Source organism: Mercenaria mercenaria, chromosome 16, assembly GCF_021730395.1.
Source record: "Mercenaria mercenaria strain notata chromosome 16, MADL_Memer_1, whole genome shotgun sequence".
Taxonomy (NCBI): Eukaryota; Metazoa; Mollusca; class Bivalvia; order Venerida; family Veneridae; genus Mercenaria; species Mercenaria mercenaria.
The window spans coordinates 42,411,767-42,433,962 of record NC_069376.1 but is presented as its reverse complement, the minus strand read 5'-3'; the positions used below and the strand labels follow the sequence as shown (position 1 = coordinate 42,433,962).

General features: G+C 40.5%; 1 protein-coding gene across 1 annotated transcript in view; it reads right to left on the bottom strand.

Moving 5' to 3' along the window:
• LOC123539943 (adenosine deaminase-like) overlaps positions 1 to 22,196 on the bottom strand; it is a 32,371-nt gene that overhangs the window by 5,349 nt on the left and 4,826 nt on the right. The window contains exons 4-6 of the mRNA XM_053526850.1: positions 21,891 to 22,147; positions 20,995 to 21,131; positions 20,496 to 20,567 (exon numbers count right to left, since the gene is read on the bottom strand). Of these exons, the coding sequence (XP_053382825.1) occupies positions 20,496 to 20,567; positions 20,995 to 21,131; positions 21,891 to 22,147 (466 nt within the window). The remainder of the gene's footprint in view (positions 1 to 20,495; positions 20,568 to 20,994; positions 21,132 to 21,890; positions 22,148 to 22,196) is intronic.

Here is a 22,196-nt window from a genome sequence, read left to right as displayed (position 1 = left end):
TAACATTTCTTTAGAAATAACACAGAAATCAAACATTTACAGTGTGGGTAACACAGTATATAGCTTTTCTATATGTTTTAAGGCCATACCAAATTGATTAATAGTTCTTCAGAAAATTTTCAAAAAAATAGGAGCGGGCGAGCGAAATTTTTATTTTATTTTTTTTTTCTCAATTTTGATTTTTTCAGAGGCGGGTAGATTTTACATGGAGCGAGCGGGCTTTTTTTATTTTTTTTCCCAGCTTGAACCCTTGAGGAGGCGGTTATGATTATATATAAAGTTAACATTTCTTTAGAAATAACACAGAAATCAAACATTTACAGTGTGGGTAACACAGTATATAGCTTTTCTATATGTTTTAAAGACTACATGAATGATTTTGCAAATAAATTCTTGCCAAAACTCACTGAATCACTTTATTTTTTTTATTTTGTAATTTTAATTACTAAGGAATGAGTGTCTTATTTTTAATTTTGATTTTTCTACATTAATCTGAAGACGTGCCTATTTAATGGCACAGGATGAGGAATATTTAAGACAAAACAGGCACATGATTGTGTGGAATAACATTTCTTCTGAAACACAGTTAGATGGCTTTGACAAATGAAGAAATTTGTGCCCCTAGTGGAACTCCAACCCATAGAGGTGAGGGGAAGTAATAAACCACTTGACCAGTGAGACCAAACGGAGTTGGGCATACAGATGCTTCGACATTGCTCGAATCCCTTTGGAATAATTTCTTAACAGATCATGATCAGGCTAGCTTAAGCTTTTGTGGTAGAGATTCATTTCAGGCAAAAATAATAACAGACGGACAAAGAATGATCCCAATATGGCCACCCTTAAAAGTGTTGTTTGTTGTGCTTTGACTGAACTATAAATTTAGAGTTGGGGAAGTCTGTTTTTTTTCTTTCGTTCAAGCAATTTACAGCCAATTTTAAATATATCCTGGCATCATGTGTACAAACAGGCAAAACTGGGGTTACAAAAGGACATATTTTGTTAGAAATTATTTTCATATCAACACTACTTATTTGAAAAGCTAAACAATTTTTAAAATTGACTAAATGTGTTTTGATAGAATATCTGACTGAAAACAAGCTGGCAAACATTAAGCGAGCGAACGTTAACAGCGAACATTAATTTCTCCAGCAAACATTAAAAATTTCAGCGAACGTTAATTACTCCCCCTTGAAAATAACTGCCAGACAGTAAGTTATCCAACACAAAAAGTGACGAGCATTTTACGTGTTTTAGTAATGTATTCTAATATGCACGTCTACCGTGTTGTAATTATAAAAACACTATCAACAATTAAATATGATTTTATGCGAAATAGTTGTTTAAATCAATTATATAAAAGTATAATAATTGACAGCACTAAACTGCGGCCCTGCAGCAGTTTATACGGTCCGCAAAGAAGCTTCTAGCAAAACAATCCTATCATTTTACAAATACACAAACAATTTAGACTGAGTAAGAAAGCATATTTGTTAAAAATAGTATGTAAAGATGTCCATTCTGCTCCAGTTGTTACCATTTTTCTCGTTTTAGCTATTAAAAGAATTCGGCAATTACTACGATGAACGGTTGTTGATATCATGTGATCCACGGTTCCATAGATCTATTAGAAATAGAAGACAACAGTGACATAAACAAAAGCTTTCTACTACATGTTTCTTCTGCAATTTTCAGGTTCGGAGTGAATAAATAAAATCTATTTAAACTACGAACCCCTCAGAAGAGGTTTCTTTTGTTTGTTCATATTTAAATTTATTTTAGTCGCTATCGGTAATCCATACGGGCGGAATTCCCGATTCCCGATCGCATGTATACTATATGTTTCTTTCTTTTTTTTTTTTTTTTTTTTGGTTTTTGTGGGAGTGGGGTACGATACACTAAATAGATTCTGTGCTACGACGAGTCAAATGAGAACTGTATTAGGAATATGTAGATGCTGGAACAACTGATACGTATTAGACCTTCCTGGTAGATGTAGGGCCTAAATGTAGATAAAAACCTATAGCCTCTCCTATTAGTCAGTGGTCGCCTTCCAGGACTGAGGTTCTATACTTTAGCATTTGCGGCGATAGCCTCAACTGTAAGAGCGGACGCAGTGGTCCAGTAACACAAAGTTTGACTTCGAAACCTGGGGTCGTGAGTACGAGCCCTGCTTCTTCAACTGAAAATTACCAGAGTCCTGTGCCACAGTGATTTACACCTGGTACACTAAAGAACCAGGGAAGCTTCTTGAATCGGGGCGTCTTCTGTATCTTGCACTATAGTATCGGGAATCGGGAAAGAACGGAACGATAAAGAAAAAAGCAGCTACTTCCAGAAGCTCCAGAAATAAATAAAAAAAAAGTCGTACTTTCGAGAACACTGAAAGAAGAAGAAGAAAAAGAAGAAGAAGAAAAGAAAAACTTTTTTTCAGATTTCTCACTGACGCTGATGATATCTATACTGTAAACGCAAAGCGAAAGCTTTTACATACTGACATGGCCGGTTGATAATATTTGAGAAATTATCAGTATACGCCTTTTTACAGTCGTCAATAACGAAAGGTCGTATGTGTTGTCTGTTTGCTGTATAATAATTATTGTTGCATTCAAAATTATATAATATGCAATCTTAAAATGTTCCATATGCCAAATATGGCATTTTTCTTCAGTTGATATTTCAAAAACTGACCAAAAATGGGGCGTAAGTAACAGGTAAGACTAAATGTTATTAACAAAATGCCATGATAAATAGGGTCACGCAATTATAATTTTATGTTCAGGCTGAGATTCCAAAAATGAAGGCCGTATCTTGGGACCGTTAGTACATGCATGAAAATGTGTAATTAGTAACTAACAAATATTTGTGATAATATTATGCCCCCTTTCACCAATCATAGCTAAAAATCAGACAGACAGACAGACAGATAATTTTATTCACGTAAACTATACAGTTTTATGTGATACATGTATACATATAAATATTTGTCAACAAGAAGTCATGTAATGCGGGCAGTTTTAACAATAAGTAATTAGACGGAGGGTGGATAAAAGACATAATGTATATAAGACACATGTTCTAAAATGTTTCTGAGTGATCATTAATACATTGAGAATGTATGATGTCAAGTATTACAATAAACTTGATCTTAAGGGTGATGCATAGTAAATAAACTTTGCTGAGTTGAGCATTATTCTATTCTTATCACATTTAAGGAGGTCAACGTATTTTTTAACACTTGGTCTAAGGTAATAATAAGGTTTGATATAAATATGCCTAATTACGTATTACTACAAAATTAATTAATTTGAAAAAAATAATAAAAAGTGTCCACTCCGCCAAAACGAACGAACGAACGAACGAACAAAACAAAACAAAACAAAACAAACAAACAAACAAACACACAAACAAACAAACAAGAAATTAAAAGCTATATGTGTGTGTGTCAAATGTATGTTTTAAAAACAAAGAGAAAATACATGATTGCAAGTGAATGGCTGTATTACATGTCATCACATTTAATTCATCGTAGCAGTATTGAATTCGTACTTCATAGCAAAGTGAACTACTATATCTTGCAGTACATGCGTGATAATGTTACTATTGGGACTTTTTTATTCCATTGATGTTAAAGCTTAGAATCAGGGAAGATCGCCGGAACGTTATTGAAAAGGGTGTTTAAAAACAATCTTGATACTTCAAAATGATTCAGTCGGAGAAATTATTATACCACGAACCCATTTGACTTGTCGTTGCTCAATATCAGAAACCTTAAAGCTACTCGTCCAGTTTGTATGAAATGTTTTAACAGGTTCCTTTCCACAAACTTTGACATAGAACGGATCTGGACGTATGACAGAGAAAAATGATAAAATGGGTGAAAATAACTGTAAGACATTGGAAAAAAGCGAGAAGAATGTTGACTTTCTGCGTTATTTCAAAAGCGTTACAACGGTTTGCTCCCTTCTACACATTATTTTTGGAAGTTTACTAGAATATCTTGCAAAATTGTTATGTCAACAAGTTTGTATCACTGGGAATTTAATAACACCACATTTAAAAAATGTTCCCTTAAAATGTATGAAAGTCTCTTTAAAGCCATGGTCTGTTTCGAAATGGTAGGCTGTATCTTAGGACTGTAGTAGGAGTACATGGCGAAAATGATAATATAAGAAAATGTTTATCATTCGTACCATTGTCCCCTTTGATCCGTCATTGCTTAAAATAAGTGAATTGTGTCCGACTTATCTAGGAAAACACGAAAATTTCAAGTGGAAAGCTATATCGTGGGTTTGGAGCCCATAAGAGAGACTTTGAAATGGTTCAGTAGGAGGCATTTTTTTTTACCACGAACCACTCTTACCTGTCGTAATGCAGTGGTATATCTAGCAGAACGTCAAACATTACGCTAGACGACGCCATGTTCTAAGCGTTGCCGGTAAACAGCTTAATTTCGCATCAATTTTTTTTCCTTATATGTAAACAGTAATATATCTTCTTGTAATTAATGAAAAGAGTGGATATATTTTCTGATGTGTATTATTTTCCACCAAAGCCAGAATGAACGCCTTGAAGCAGAATGTAAATACTTACTTATGAATACAGATAAAATATAGCTAAGATTTTGTCAGCATTTGAGCGTATTCGTATCTAACACTCAGATAAAAACTTCCACTGTTTTTATCAGTATGTGTATCTTTTTTTTTCAAATTTGAATAACGTGAATATTGTAGCTGGATATAGCCGCTAAATTGCTGTCATTTTCAGCTTTAGCATGAAACAAAACCGGGTGAAATGAATGAACTGAAGACTGAAATATGTAAGATCGATGCCGATTCCAAACTAACTTTGACGCAAAAATTTAGAAATTTAGAACCCTGGTCCATTGAAACGTGACCTCTCAGGGTCACTATTAAAAAATAATAAAAAAGCAGAAAAAAGGGAAAAGGGAAAAGGAAAAAAAACAGAAACAAGGAAAGAAAAAGGAAAAAAGGTAGGTATTTAATTTGAATAAACAGAAGGGTAGTGGGGAAGTGATAACAATGAAATTTCGCGTTTTTATCGTAACTATACTTGATTCGTCTTTGTTTCATACATAAAATAATACAATCATATCTTTTTAACACAGAACAAAAAAAAAAATATGTTTGAGCTTGCGTTCGCCTGTCAATCGAGCGATCATAGGTTCGGTGCCCGGTGCAGTCACCATCCTATGGTGGCTGATTTCTGCCACATCACCTTTTCAACCCGCAACCCTGCAGAGCGAAAACACGAGAATTAATAAATTAAAATGGCGGGTACGCGGGGCGAAAAGTCGCTATTTAGCGGGGACGTCGAGCCAAAACACGATAATTAGCGGGGTCGCAGGGCGAAAAGTCGACATTTAGATAGTGCTAGTTATCGTGGTTTCGGTCTGCACCCTCGCCAATTTAAATACTAAATCTTGACTTTCACCCCACACCCCCGACAATTAGCGAGTTTTCGCCCCGCGCCCCGCCACTGTAATGCTTAAATTTCGCCTCTTCTCCCCGCGATCTCGTGTTACACGGCTTTTATGTAAAACATATGTGCAGAATTATAGAAAAAATACTTTCTTTTAAATAATTTTCTGAAGATGTGTCGCTTTGTGATCAGTTTGTGCAGAAGCAACAATTAAGTGTACACATCATGTTCCTTAGGGATACATGTAGTTACTTTTTAACTCATGTGAGCACAAAGTACACATGGTGAGTTATTGAGATCGGTCAATGTCCGTCGTCCGTCATCAGTCCGACCGTTAATCTGTCCAGAATTTCATAAAACAACACCTAAACTGCCGATTTGATTTTGACCAAACTTCACAGGAATGATCCTTGGGTGGGTCTTTTTCAAAGTTGTTCAAATGGTTCCAGTCCATTGCACAACTAGGTCACAGGAGCTAAAATAGATTTTTAACTGAACATTTTAAAAATCTTCTTGTTTGAAACCACAAGGCCTAGGCCTTTGATATTTGATGTGAAACATTGCTGAGTTCAATGTATGCCCCGGCAGTGGAGTCCCAAGTTATACATAGACTTTATAGGTAAAACTTTATAAAGTCTTCTTGCCTGAAACTGCAATGCCTTGGGGTTTTTTTATATTTAGTATGTTGCATTGCCTGGTGGTCCTCTTCCAAGCTTGTACAAATTATGCCCCTGGGGTGAAAAGTGGCCTCGCCCGGGTCATCCCAAATTTTCCATAGATTTTTTCTTATAGAAAAAAAACTTTTAAAATATTCTTGTCTGAAAGTTCAAGGCCTAGGCCTTTGATATGTGGTATGTAGCATTGCCTAGTGGTCCCAAGACAAGTTGTTCCAATTATGCCCCTAGGGTGAAAAGAGGCTCCACCTAGAGGCACTTATTTACATAGAACAAAAAGCTCTTATAGATCGGCAGTGCTTGGGCCTAGGACTCATAAACTAATAGGGAGGTTTGACCTGAAGAGTAGATGACCTTTAAGTCAAAGGTCAAGACCACTGTGCGCTTTAGTACCAGAAAACCTTATAACTATACAATGCTTACGACTATGACCCTCAAACTTAGTAGGAATGCTGGCCCCGAGGGCAAAGGGCATAATAAAGGTCACCATGACCTTTAGTAACAAAAAGATTGATAACTCTGCATCGCTTGGTCCTATGACCATAAAACTTCGTAGATGACCATAAGGCCAAAGCCCACAGTCAAACACATGTGCTCAACATTCTTCAAAATAATTTTAGAACATACCCCAGGCTGACCTTTATCATGACCTTTTATGTTTTGGTTACTTGAATAACATGATTCAGGTGAACGATATAGGACCACCATGACCGTCTTGTTTGTCCTCGCGCTGCGAAAAGTTGAAACTATTAGATAAGTAAAACGGTTGGGTCGCTAATTAGCGAGGTCGCGGGACGAACATGCTAAATTTAAGCATTACAATGGCGGGGTACTGGGCGAAAACTCGCTAATTGCATGGGTTTCGGGCCGAAATTGAGATTTAGTAACTAAAATAGCGAGGGCGCGGGACGAAAACCCGATAATTACCGCTCTTCAAGTGTCAAGTTTTCGCACCGCGAACCCGACAATTATCGCGTTTTCGCTCCGCGCCCCCGCTAAATAACGAGCTTCGCCACGCGCCCCCGCCATTTTAACTTGTTAATTCTCGCGTTTTAGCCCGGCGGGGTATTGGGGGCTAAAACGTAAAATGGCAGAAATCAGTCACCATACTATCCGTGATTAATATTTTTCATTGGGACAGTTGCAAGGTGCTATGGAAAACAGTTTAGTTCTTGTAAAATAAAATGTTGACGAAAAAGGGCGTAAAATCCCAAAACATTTGTTATTGCTGGCTAATTCTGACTTTCTTAGGCCCTTTGCTATTTCTCATCTTTATTAATGATATTGTACATGAAATACGATCCTGTATCAATCTAAAACACTAGCCTTTATGTAATAGTAGAACAACCTGATTCAGCCGCAACTCTTCTCCAGTCTGATATCCAGACAATCACACGTTAAAAATGTACGGACATGAAATAAATTTATAACTTATTGCACTTATGTATTTGAAAACCATTGTTTTGGTGTTAGGTCATTTCTCACCAACCTGCCAGTTATGTCACGGAAAGAGTTGAAATGGAATTAAACCAAATACGAAAAATTATTAAATAACGCAACAATCTGAAAATTAATCCTACAAACAGGCAATTGAAGGAATCTAATAATCTTATTTTATCTAAAAACATTTCAGGAACATTTTTAGAAACCTAAAATATCTATTTATTTGATTTAACCATATTTTATTGCTCATATATACATGCAAGTAGATAGATAGAATTACAAAAATACAAAAGCAAATGGGTTGGGCAACAAGTTCTAACAACATTACATTAAGCCCTTCCCAGCAGTGAAAAATTACAGAAAAATACTAGAATGGCGACACAGAAATTGTTTACATGTATATGCAGTAATAATTAAATGTTATTTGTCATTTAATATTAGTTTGAAAGGTACATGTTTGAGAATGTAAACTGAAAAATGTACAATTTATAAAGTAAAATTACTGGTATACTGAAGCAAAGGTACTGAGATCCCTACCGGTCACTATCCACGGCCTCGTGCCCAAGTTACTGAATTCCACCTGGTATTAATAGTGAGCTACAGGGTTTGTTGTTTTTTGTACTATGAAAACTTAATTTGTGTTGTATTAAGATAAGTTCAATCATTCTGTATTAAAACGTTTTGTCAGTTTGATAAATTTTTGAACAGCTTCAAAAATAACTAAGTTGTCCTCGTATCGTAGGTTTTCGCGGCCAGATAGTAGAAGGTTAATATTCAATGGATGATATGGTCTTGTTTCGCGGAATAGAGTAATTCTCTGTTCCTTAAAAAGCTTACAGTGGAAAAAATAATGTTCAGCGTTTTCAATATTCGAACCACACTGACAGTAAGAATCTTCTCTTAGGTGATTTCTGAACAAGTCATCATTTAAATTACTGCATTTGTTTCTTAGACGAGCATGCAATACTGATAAGTTCCTTTGACCATAGAGAAAATGTTTTGGTACCTCTGTCGCTTTATATTTTTGTTTTAATTTTGATTTGAAAATATTTAAAGAAGGACAAGTTCTTATTTCCGACTCGAGATTATTCCATAATTCAGTAGAAGACGGTAAAAAAGATGTATTAAACAACTGGGTACGCCTTGCTAATGTTGTATAATTGGTATTATTTCTCAAAGGATAATGGGTTGTCTCAGATATCATTGGTGGAAATATATTTGCTAAGTATTCAGGTAAAAGGCCGTTTCTAGCTTTATAAACAACGACGAGCTTTTGTATTTTGCGTCTATCCGAAAGAGAAACCCAACCAATTTCCTTTATTAGACGTTCTATAGAAACAGATCTAGTTAAACCAGTGACGATTCTGGCAGCCTCGTACTGTAGTTGCTCAATTGATTGTTTTTCATACGCGGTACATCCGTCCCAAACAATGGACGCATATTCTAATATAGGACGCATGTAAGATATATAAATCTGACATAAAGTAGACCGTTTTAATTTAAATTTTAATGCTCGCATTGAACTAAGGACTCTTGACGCTGATATGGTTATATTATTAATGTGGTCATGCCATTTTAGATCATATGAAAGTGTTAGGCCTAAATGTTTATGATGTTGGACGAAATCAAGTGTAATATTGTTAAACATGATCGAGGGTTTATTCTCTTGATTAGAGGAGAAAAACATTACTTCTGTCTTGTTAGGGTTAAAATTAACTAGCCATTGTTTCGACCATTTATTGATTTTTTCTAGATCGGTATTGAGAACGGTTTCTATATATTTTATATCGTTCGATGAAATCGCTAATGAACTGTCATCGGCAAATAGCCTTGTTACACTTAAAAGGTTTTCAGCAATATCGTTAACGTATACGAGAAATAACAGAGGACCAAGGGCGGAGCCTTGGGGAACACCCGCTGATATACTTAGAACATTAGAACTTTCATTTCCAACAAAAACTGACTGCTTACGGTTTGAGAGATAATCTTTAATCCATCGAAGAAGTTCGTTATTTATGCCATATTGTTTTAATTTAAATATTAATCCTGAATGCCAAACTCTGTCAAATGCTTTAGATATATCGCAAAATACCTATGGAGGAGAGAACGAGCAGCAAGATGTTTAATAAGACGTGTAACATGCATTCAGATCTATAGGTGTGACAATAAAAGTTGGAAAGAAGCCGGAAAATCGCTTACAAAATTAGAATACGCTTAAACTGAAATTTATATTGTTGATAACTTTTGTTGTGATTAACATTTTTTTTCTCTTAAAATACAAACAGTTCTTTCTGAAATTTTGATGCACAAAATCTTCGCATGAAAGTTGGTGGGGAGGGATGGGATTTAAGACAATACAGCGAAAACTTAAGAGACCCCCGTATTAAATGAAAAATAATAACTTTTTTCAATTGAATTGACGCCCCGAAACTAAATTAATCGCCATAAAAACGGCAACGTCACAACTATTTTAGGGCTAGGCTAAAATGTGATTTTCGAAGCAATTTGCGTAAAAAATGTGCATTTGACCATTCTGTTACTAGATACTTAGTTTGTCGCACAAGAGCTTTGTAGCTCGTGTTATATGTTGGATTATATGCGACATTAAATAAAGCTTACCCTTACCTTTACCTGATAATTATACAATCCCAATATTTTTGTCCTAAATACCATTAGATGTAACTGTGTTTTATGTTGTTTTATTATCAAAATTACTCTAAATACAAATTTGATATCTTATTTACATTTAGGTGTTAAGGTTAATAATAGCCTATTATCAAGTCGCAAAAGTGCTCATAACAACGTTATATTTTTTTCATTTACAATAAGTGTAATGTATTCAACACTGAAAATTTGTGAACTTGACAATTATTTACTAGTAAAATTGTAAAGTGTTGGGGAGGGGGAGGGCGATGAGGGTGGGGTAAGGCAAATGTCCCGTTTTAGAAATAAGCACTGTGATGTGTGTGTGTGGGGGGGGGGGGGGGGGAGTGAAAATGTCCTATCTTCCAGTTCAACTGGGGCAGGGCAAATATCCAGCAGTCCAGTTTCTCAATGAAGTGAGGATGGGGTGGGGTGGGGGTGGGGGCAAATGTCCTTGTGGGGGTGGTGGCAAGTGTCCTGATCCCGTTCTGTGGTAGTAGCTCCCAACTTCTCTACATGAAACATGATTTCTGGGTGACCAAGTGTAGTACTTAGCATAGCATACTGTATATATAGAAATACATTTGAAATCACCATAGTGCTGGTGATGATAATGCTTGGATACTTGGACATGTATTCATACAAATGTTAAATGTTGTGGAAACATGCGACCTTTTTCACCTTTCCAATTCGGTTTCGGCATAAGTTAAAGCTTTATAAAGGAAGGAAACGACTATAAAACTTGCTTATAAAGGCTACGATCTGCTCTGAATTCGTTTAACCATAAAAGTGTAAACATGTGTGGAGGGATCACCTGTCAAGAAAGACCACTTTTTTATTTCCCAAGTGTGGTCTTTATACTAGACAGATTTGACTGTTTATGTGAACACTTTTAGCTGTAATGCATTCTTTACTTTTTTGGTTCGGTTCTTTTCCATTTCGGACTATGGTAAAAGATCTTCATGCAGCCACAGCGGGCAACTGATTGCCTCTAAAACCCTCTCTCAGTCGAGTTATTATCCAGTGACAGTTAACCCAAACCTTTCAACAGAACTGACAAATAAATACTTTTTAAGGTCAGTTGCGTATATTGCAGGTAGGTATATATCCTCTTCAACACATCATTAGCAGGGTGATGAACAAATCAAATACAATGCATGTAGGCAAATAGCTTGCATTATTTCAAAACAAGACGCAAAGAGAAAATGCATCAATATATTGATACAAAAAGAAACTTGAAATAATTAAAGAAACGAATGGACAGGGATTCCTCGAAAAGAACTGGACCGATATAAAGTAACATTGCTGGAAGTCATTAGCCTTTCACTTGTCACCTTCATTCAATACTAGCCGCTCTCCGGAGTTGAGGGGACAAGTAGGACAAGCATTTCGACCCTCGTAGGAGTGGACCTTTAGTCAACAGTAAAACTTTATAAACAAACTTAAGGCATGTAATCAATAGACAATATTGACTTTGTACCATAGATCTACCCGAAGATGGAACTTTAAATAGTGAATGTCAAGTATAATGATTTTCATTATTTTGCATTGTTCTTATTTATTTATTTTGTATGTTTGTTGTTGTTGTTGTTGTTGTTGTTTTTAGTTAAACGTAACACCGGTGCAATTAAAGGTCATATGGCGACTTTCAAGATTTTTGGTGGTAGAAGAAGACCAAAGGTGCCTCTCCCTGCATTATTTCATCACGAACTGGAACCTAGGTAGAACCAACGACCTTTGGAAGCCAGCTGAATGGGTACCTCACATGAAGAATTTAAAACCCTCGAGCGAAGCTCGAACTCACATCGACAAGAGGCAAGTGATTAGAAGTCTGCGACTTGAATCAATCGGCCACGGAGGCTCCTTCATTATATTGCAAACCTGATCGTAAAAATGTATACATACCAAAATATCATCCATTTTGCCATTACAATTTCCTCGTTAACTCAAAGTATCCAGTATCAGTGACCTTTGATATTTCCTAATAGAAGCTGAAGCTTTTACGAGACATATTAACATGACTAGGTCAAGGTGGGTAAATGAGGGCTGTCACATACGAGTAATGAACATTTACCAGATATCAAAATTACGCAAGCACAGCTAGTGAGTTCGAAAACTTACGATATGTGTTTCTTGTTCGTACCAAATATATCAAGTTTCAGACTTTTGAGCTACGGCGCAACAGATATCAGAAAAGAGAAACATGTATACACGAGTTCATTACAAACCGTAAGCAAACGAAATAACCGTTTTACGTCCCTGTTGTGAGTTCCAGACCCAAGATACAGCTATAAGCCTGGGCTCCTCTTGTCCGTCTTTGAACACCCTTTCGATACATACCCGGTTTTAGGGGGGCACACTTCCTGGGTTCTGAGCTACGGCGCACCAAAGGGGGCCCATTTTGTCTCCGACACTGTCCCTTTCACGACCCTGCTGTCAGTTCCAGACCCAAGATACAGCTATAAGCCTGGGCTCCTCTTGTCCGTCTTTGAACACCCTTTCGATACATACCCGGTTTTAGGGGGGCACACTTCCTGGGTTCTGAGCTACGGCGCACCAAAGGGGGCCCATTTTGTCTCCGACACTGTCCCTTTCACGACCCTGCTGTCAGTTCCAGACCCAAGATACAGCTATAAGCCTGGGCTCCTCTTGTCCGTCTTTGAACACCCTTTCGATACATACCCGGTTTTAGGGGGGCACACTTCCTGGGTTCTGAGCTACGGCGCACCAAAGGGGGCCCATTTTGTCTCCGACACTGTCCCTTTCACGACCCTTCTGTCAGTTCCAGACCCAAGATACAGCTATAAGCCTGGGCTCCTCTTGTCCGTCTTTGAACACCCTTTCGATACATACCCGGTTTTAGGGGGGCACACTTCCTGGGTTCTGAGCTACGGCGCACCAAAGGGGGCCCATTTTGTCTCCGACACTGTCCCTTTCACGACCCTGCTGTCAGTTCCAGACCCAAGATACAGCTATAAGCCTGGGCTCCTCTTGTCCGTCTTTGAACACCCTTTCGATACATACCCGGTTTTAGGGGGGCACACTTCCTGGGTTCTGAGCTACGGCGCACCAAAGGGGGCCCATTTTGTCTCCGACACTGTCCCTTTCACGACCCTGCTGTCAGTTCCAGACCCAAGATACAGCTATAAGCCTGGGCTCTCTTTGTCCGTCTTTGAACACCCTTTCGATACATACCCGGTTTTAGGGGGGCACACTTCCTGGGTTCTGAGCTACGGCGCACCAAAGGGGGCCCATTTTGTCTCCGACACTGTCCCTTTCACGACCCTGCTGTCAGTTCCAGACCCAAGATACAGCTATAAGCCTGGGCTCCTCTTGTCCGTCTTTGAACACCCTTTCGATACATACCCGGTTTTAGGGGGGCACACTTCCTGGGTTCTGAGCTACGGCGCACCAAAGGGGGCCCATTTTGTCTCCGACACTGTCCCTTTCACGACCCTGCTGTCAGTTCCAGACCCAAGATACAGCTATAAGCCTGGGCTCCTCTTGTCCGTCTTTGAACACCCTTTCGATACATACCCGGTTTTAGGGGGGCACACTTCCTGGGTTCTGAGCTACGGCGCACCAAAGGGGGCCCATTTTGTCTCCGACACTGTCCCTTTCACGACCCTGCTGTCAGTTCCAGACCCAAGATACAGCTATAAGCCTGGGCTCCTCTTGTCCGTCTTTGAACACCCTTTCGATACATACCCGGTTTTAGGGGGGCACACTTCCTGGGTTCTGAGCTACGGCGCACCAAAGGGGGCCCATTTTGTCTCCGACACTGTCCCTTTCACGACCCTGCTGTCAGTTCCAGACCCAAGATACAGCTATAAGCCTGGGCTCCTCTTGTCCGTCTTTGAACACCCTTTCGATACATACCCGGTTTTAGGGGGGGCACACTTCCTGGGTTCTGAGCTACGGCGCACCAAAGGGGGCCCATTTTGTCTCCGACACTGTCCCTTTCACGACCCTGCTGTCAGTTCCAGACCCAAGATACAGCTATAAGCCTGGGCTCCTCTTGTCCGTCTTTGAACACCCTTTCGATACATACCCGGTTTTAGGGGGGGCACACTTCCTGGGTTCTGAGCTACGGCGCACCAAAGGGGGCCCATTTTGTCTCCGACACTGTCCCTTTCACGACCCTGCTGTCAGTTCCAGACCCAAGATACAGCTATAAGCCTGGGCTCCTCTTGTCCGTCTTTGAACACCCTTTCGATACATACCCGGTTTTAGGGGGGGCACACTTCCTGGGTTCTGAGCTACGGCGCACCAAAGGGGGCCCATTTTGTCTCCGACACTGTCCCTTTCACGACCCTGCTGTCAGTTCCAGACCCAAGATACAGCTATAAGCCTGGGCTCCTCTTGTCCGTCTTTGAACACCCTTTCGATACATACCCGGTTTTAGGGGGGGCACACTTCCTGGGTTCTGAGCTACGGCGCACCAAAGGGGGCCCATTTTGTCTCCGACACTGTCCCTTTCACGACCCTGCTGTCAGTTCCAGACCCAAGATACAGCTATAAGCCTGGGCTCCTCTTGTCCGTCTTTGAACACCCTTTCGATACATACCCGGTTTTAGGGGGGGCACACTTCCTGGGTTCTGAGCTACGGCGCACCAAAGGGGGCCCATTTTGTCTCCGACACTGTCCCTTTCACGACCCTGCTGTCAGTTCCAGACCCAAGATACAGCTATAAGCCTGGGCTCCTCTTGTCCGTCTTTGAACACCCTTTCGATACATACCCGGTTTTAGGGGGGGCACACTTCCTGGGTTCTGAGCTACGGCGCACCAAAGGGGGCCCATTTTGTCTCCGACACTGTCCCTTTCACGACCTGCTGTCAGTTCCAGACCCAAGATACAGCTATAAGCCTGGGCTCCTCTTGTCCGTCTTTGAACACCCTTTCGATACATACCCGGTTTTAGGGGGGCACACTTCCTGGGTTCTGAGCTACGGCGCACCAAAGGGGGCCCATTTTGTCTCCGACACTGTCCCTTTCACGACCCTGCTGTCAGTTCCAGACCCAAGATACAGCTATAAGCCTGGGCTCCTCTTGTCCGTCTTTGAACACCCTTTCGATACATACCCGGTTTTAGGGGGGCACACTTCCTGGGTTCTGAGCTACGGCGCACCAAAGGGGGCCCATTTTGTCTCCGACACTGTCCCTTTCACGACCCTGCTGTCAGTTCCAGACCCAAGATACAGCTATAAGCCTGGGCTCCTCTTGTCCGTCTTTGAACACCCTTTCGATACATACCCGGTTTTAGGGGGGGCACACTTCCTGGGTTCTGAGCTACGGCGCACCAAAGGGGGCCCATTTTGTCTCCGACACTGTCCCTTTCACGACCCTGCTGTCAGTTCCAGACCCAAGATACAGCTATAAGCCTGGGTCCTCTTGTCCGTCTTTGAACACCCTTTCGATACATACCCGGTTTTAGGGGGGGCACACTTCCTGGGTTCTGAGCTACGGCGCACCAAAGGGGGCCCATTTTGTCTCCGACACTGTCCCTTTCACGACCCTGCTGTCAGTTCCAGACCAAGATACAGCTATAAGCCTGGGCTCCTCTTGTCCGTCTTTGAACACCCTTTCGATACATACCCGGTTTTAGGGGGGGCACACTTCCTGGGTTCTGAGCTACGGCGCACCAAAGGGGGCCCATTTTGTCTCCGACACTGTCCCTTTCACGACCCTGCTGTCAGTTCCAGACCCAAGATACAGCTATAAGCCTGGGCTCCTCTTGTCCGTCTTTGAACACCCTTTCGATACATACCCGGTTTTAGGGGGGGCACACTTCCTGGGTTCTGAGCTACGGCGCACCAAAGGGGGCCCATTTTGTCTCCGACACTGTCCCTTTCACGACCCTGCTGTCAGTTCCAGACCCAAGATACAGCTATAAGCCTGGGCTCCTCTTGTCCGTCTTTGAACACCCTTTCGATACATACCCGGTTTTAGGGGGGGCACACTTCCTGGGTTCTGAGCTACGGCGCACCAAAGGGGGCCCATTTTGTCTCCGACACTGTCCCTTTCACGACCCTGCTGTCAGTTCCAGACCCAAGATACAGCTATAAGCCTGGGCTCCTCTTGTCCGTCTTTGAACACCCTTTCGATACATACCCGGTTTTAGGGGGGGCACACTTCCTGGGTTCTGAGCTACGGCGCACCAAAGGGGGCCCATTTTGTCTCCGACACTGTCCCTTTCACGACCCTGCTGTCAGTTCCAGACCCAAGATACAGCTATAAGCCTGGGCTCCTCTTGTCCGTCTTTGAACACCCTTTCGATACATACCCGGTTTTAGGGGGGGCACACTTCCTGGGTTCTGAGCTACGGCGCACCAAAGGGGGCCCATTTTGTCTCCGACACTGTCCCTTTCACGACCCTGCTGTCAGTTCCAGACCCAAGATACAGCTATAAGCCTGGGCTCCTCTTGTCCGTCTTTGAACACCCTTTCGATACATACCGGTTTTAGGGGGGCACACTTCCTGGGTTCTGAGCTACGGCGCACCAAAGGGGGCCCATTTTGTCTCCGACACTGTCCCTTTCACGACCCTGCTGTCAGTTCCAGACCCAAGATACAGCTATAAGCCTGGGCTCCTCTTGTCCGTCTTTGAACACCCTTTCGATACATACCCGGTTTTAGGGGGGGCACACTTCCTGGGTTCTGAGCTACGGCGCACCAAAGGGGGCCCATTTTGTCTCCGACACTGTCCCTTTCACGACCCTGCTGTCAGTTCCAGACCCAAGATACAGCTATAAGCCTGGGCTCCTCTTGTCCGTCTTTGAACACCCTTTCGATACATACCCGGTTCTAGGGGGGCACACTTCCTGGGTTCTGAGCTACGGCGCACCAAAGGGGGCCCATTTTGTCTCCGACACTGTCCCTTTCACGACCCTGCTGTCAGTTCCAGACCCAAGATACAGCTATAAGCCTGGGCTCCTCTTGTCCGTCTTTGAACACCCTTTCGATACATACCCGGTTTTAGGGGGGCACACTTCCTGGGTTCTGAGCTACGGCGCACCAAAGGGGGCCCATTTTGTCTCCGACACTGTCCCTTTCACGACCCTGCTGTCAGTTCCAGACCCAAGATACAGCTATAAGCCTGGGCTCCTCTTGTCCGTCTTTGAACACCCTTTCGATACATACCGGTTTTAGGGGGCAGACTTCCTGGGTTCTGAGCTACGGCGCACCAAAGGGGGCCCATTTTGTCTCCGACACTGTCCCTTTCACGACCCTGCTGTCAGTTCCAGACCCAAGATACAGCTATAAGCCTGGGCTCCTCTTGTCCGTCTTTGAACACCTTTCGATACATACCCGGTTTTAGGGGGGCACACTTCCTGGGTTCTGAGCTACGGCGCACCAAAGGGGGCCCATTTTGTCTCCGACACTGTCCCTTTCACGACCCTGCTAACAGTTCCTTCCTTATTTGATATCAACATTCTAAGACAGTTAATTGGAGCTTTTCATAAATATGATGATACTTTTATCTTCTGATATAACGTTTAATAAATCACCCTACTACCTTTTAATTTTCAGATAATTTGTCTGGTTGGTATATGCATGCATAATATGTCTTGAACTGTCGCTGTGGTTTTTTTTCTTCTTTCACAAATCTTTTCCATGACAATATGATAAAGTATAATGCGTCTGAAATCATTCGTCCTCCACTTCTGATATTTTATGTTGGGAAGTTGGCTTTTACATGTGGGGAACAGGTTAGTGTTGGTATAGAATATATGAACACTGTTTATGTTAACTGCTTTCCGTTACAAGACTGAAATACCGTTGAAATACAGCGTTAATCCCAAAACAAGCAAACAAACAAATCTTTTATAAATGAAAGTTGTATCTAAATTGATAGATAAATGATCGTTTCCGTTTCGACATACATCGAACACCTCCGTACTGGTTTTAGACCCTATCGTTCTATAAGGAGCTAGACAATTCAGGCATTTTCGTTTATTTTATACATTTATTCTTTCGCGGGAATCCTTAGTTCATAAAACATCATAAATAACCTAATAAATATAAATGCCTTTAAAATACATGTACGCCTTTTATTTAGAATTAGTACCCGGGCCACAATACGAAACCATGCAACTCGCCGCAATTCAACAGTGTGCGGACCGTAAATAGATTAGTTGGTCGCAGTTTAGTTACGTTCGCAAGCTACTGTTCGCCAGTTTTATTTCCGATTTCTATTCAAGGGACAATACACAGTTTAATGCTCGCTACTTTTAATGCTCGCTGTTAGTGCGCGCTAGCTTGTGTTTATCGAATATCTGACTGCTGTACTAAAGAAGTTACGTTCAAAAAGATTTGGGCCGAGACAATGTGATAGGTCGGTCAGGATCTGTGAACAAATATTTTTTTAAGATAGTAGTTGGCCTCAGCTTTGGGCTCTAGATCTAACATGCTGAATTAAACAGCTGATAACAAATGGTTTGAAAACTTGATATCTGAACAATATTTCCAAATATTTTAACTGCATCCCCGTGCACGTCTTACAAGTCGGGCTTCGTTCTTTTCACTGTATTGAACAAAAGTAGAATGTGCCTATTTCATTACCTACCGGCACATCGAAGGTCACTCCAGATTTAAAACAAATGATGAACAACACCGTAACTCCTGACTTTTTGAGTTTGGATCATCAGCTACATGACGCATGAAATCCGATCAATATCACTTTGACGCATTAAAACAGCGATAAAACCTGTTTTGCCGTTATTATTCCAGACCGCATAATCGAAAAAAAAAATTTTTTTTCGGAGATTTTTATGTACGTGCGGGCGGGTAATTTTTATTTTTTTTTCTCGGGAATGAAATTATTGATGCGGTAGTTCCGACGAACGACATATCAATTTGGTATGGCCTAATCATAAATATATTTTGAAACTTTGTTACATCAACCATCTGCACACAATATCATCATCATATCTTTCTCTGCCCATATATTGACGACACAGTGTTCTCGAAAACAAGTGGGTATGTTTTTTGTAGGTTGTGACCTTGACTTCATTCTATGAAGGTTGTCGACTTTAGGCAATAGCGTTTATTAGCTTATGAGCGGGAAACGTTTGCAATCATGGTCACTGTGACTTTGACCTTTGACTTATTGACCCCGAAAACTTTAGGGATCATCTACCAACCATTTGCAATTACCCTATGAAATTTGACGACAAAAGGACAAACTTTTCTTTATCTACTAAGCAGAAAATGTTTCCAGCCTCAAGGTTAGTATCCCCTTAGACTTTGGTCTACTGATCCTTAAAATGATACAGGTCATCTACCGGCAATCATCATACAGAGTTTCATGACTGCAGGCCATGGTGTACTTCGGTTATTATCGTTTCAGTCTCAACACCGAGCATTCTTTAAGTACTGACCGGAACCGACCGATAGACCGATAGACACAGACAGACTGACGGACCGACAGGCAAAACAATATGACCTCCCCCTCACTCTCCTTTAAAAGATAGGAGTATAAAATGAAATGGCGGTCAGATTCGCGTTTCATATGGCATACCATTCGACCATGATTTTACTTTTTCTTTAGTGCATGGAATATTATTATATCTTACTATTTTAATATTTGTTGAAATAAAAATATTTTTATACAATATGGATCAACAATTCATCTATTTTCAATATTTTCTCGAAACGTTTAGCAACGATCAAATCTGTCATATGTTACATTAAGTGTCGTGCCAGCGGAAACAATTTTTGAGTCCTGTGCAAAAAAAACCTTTAACTACATCCCTTAAACCTCGTATATACTGTAGCTGGTTCATAATGCGTGCTATATAACCGGTTTATATTCAACACATGTTGTTCGCTTGGCTATTTCAAAACTTGATACCCCCGATAAAAAACCATGAAAATCATTTCTAACTGATATATAATAAAACATTCAATGGCTTTCCGGTCACGGACGAAATATCGGACAGATTATTGTGTACAAATGTAAATGCATGTAAAATATGGATGAAAATAAAATGTCCGACCGCTTAGCTCAACAGGGATAGCGCAGATATACGGATCATAGGGTCGTGAGTTCGATACCGGGCGCGGCATATATTCTCCGTGAAGATTTGGTAAAAGATATTATGTCTGAAATCAGTTGTCCTCCACCTCCGATTCATACATGCGGGGAAGTTGGCAGATACTTGCGGAAAACAGGGTATTAGTACAAAAAACTGGAACACTTGTTAGGTTAACTGCCCGCCTTTACGTAACTGAAATACCGATGAAAAACGGCTTAAAACCTGAACAAACAAAACAAAACAAAAATATTTTCATACCTCCTTGACCTTCGCAGCAGACCCCGCCTCCCCAGCATGGGCGGTTATATGCAGTCCAAGGTGTTTGGCGCGCTGTAAAAAGGTCATAACTATGGTTATAAATATTGCTAGCACTCGTGAACACTTATGCATAATCTCAGAAACTCATGCAAAGGCAATATATTCTAATGAATACAATCTTCTCGGATGGCAAACCAAATTTCTCAGTATACAAAACGTATTGACAGTAAATCAATCAAAGAACGACTGAAGTTACATGTGTTCGAAAATGTATGACTTTAAGTGAAGCCTTCTTTAAATAAATGTTAAGTCTTCAGTAGATATACTAGTATCGTCGAGCCAACTCGTCAATGTTAAGAGGTTATAAGTAAACTGCGAATGCTGTAGACATCCTTTCTTATCTAGTAGACTTGTGGTACTAAAAGATTTCAAAGAAAACGCTCTTAGTTTGTCTTTCTTTTCAATATAGTGTCTATAAAGAAGTCAGTAAATCACTTACAGTAAAAGCTTTCTTATGATCTGCATGAATATATTCAACACCGACACTATCATCGTTACTTCCGCCAGCAATATCTATGGCAACGACGCCATCTTTCCTGAACTCCTGCGCTAAGTCTACAACATCCTCAGACCAGTCTTTAAAAGAAAAATAAATGTTTGAAAAACATATTTTTATTCATGACGCCATGAAAACAACACAGGAACGCGGCAGATATTCTGTCAGTGTTTTAATCAACCCTAAAACAACTATAATAATGAAATTAAAGCACTGGGAGTAGGGGAGTGGGTGTTAAACAAGACCACCGCTTTCCGTTCAAAGGCTACTGGTTTTCCCTGAAACAACTGATTTCCGCATCTACCGTTTTGTATTGAATACCAAAAAACCCCAAATCTTTCCATATTTACGTATTAAAAAATGGGATAACAGGAGAGCGCTGACAGAAAGCTGTTAATGTAGGACATTAGAGATATGGTATTATCTTCCCACATCTATTTGTTTCCTTTTTATTTTATTTTCTTGTTCCATCGCGTCAGCCTGATTACTTCCAAAAGCGATTTTCATAGAAACAATACTTTCATTCCTGGATTTTTTAACCGGGCCTAGAACTTCTCCCTACCAACTTTACTGAAAAGTACCAACATAGACTGAAAAATAGAAAAAAACGTGTAACACTGCTTTACAAAGTTAAACAAAAATTTTCTGGTTAAAGTCTGGTCTGAGCTTTTAGTCTGAACTGATTTACAACTAGCTACTGGCCTCATAACAAATATAATTCGAATTGTATTATTTCCTTTAAACTTTCATACAGAAATTAGCAAATTGTATTCGAATGAATTTTTTAACTGAATATCGGCGAATAAATTTCTATCGGTTAAGTTTATCTTATAACTTACCTGGTCTGTGTCGCATACAACACAATATTGTCTTCACTCTTATTTTAAATTCCTTTGATCCTTTGTGTATCGCGGCATTAACAATTTGAACTACTTCCCGGGGCGTAAGATCACCGTGCTGCAACGCGTACTCCGGTTTCGGTTCGCTGCTAGCCAACAGATGTGGCGAATACCTTGCTTCAACATATTTGATATTATTTCGTGCACAGTCCTCACAAAATTCATACACCAGTCTCGAAATTGCTTCTCGGTCCCCACTGCAATAAGTATAACATATTTTTCATCGTTTTTCATCCGTTAATATAT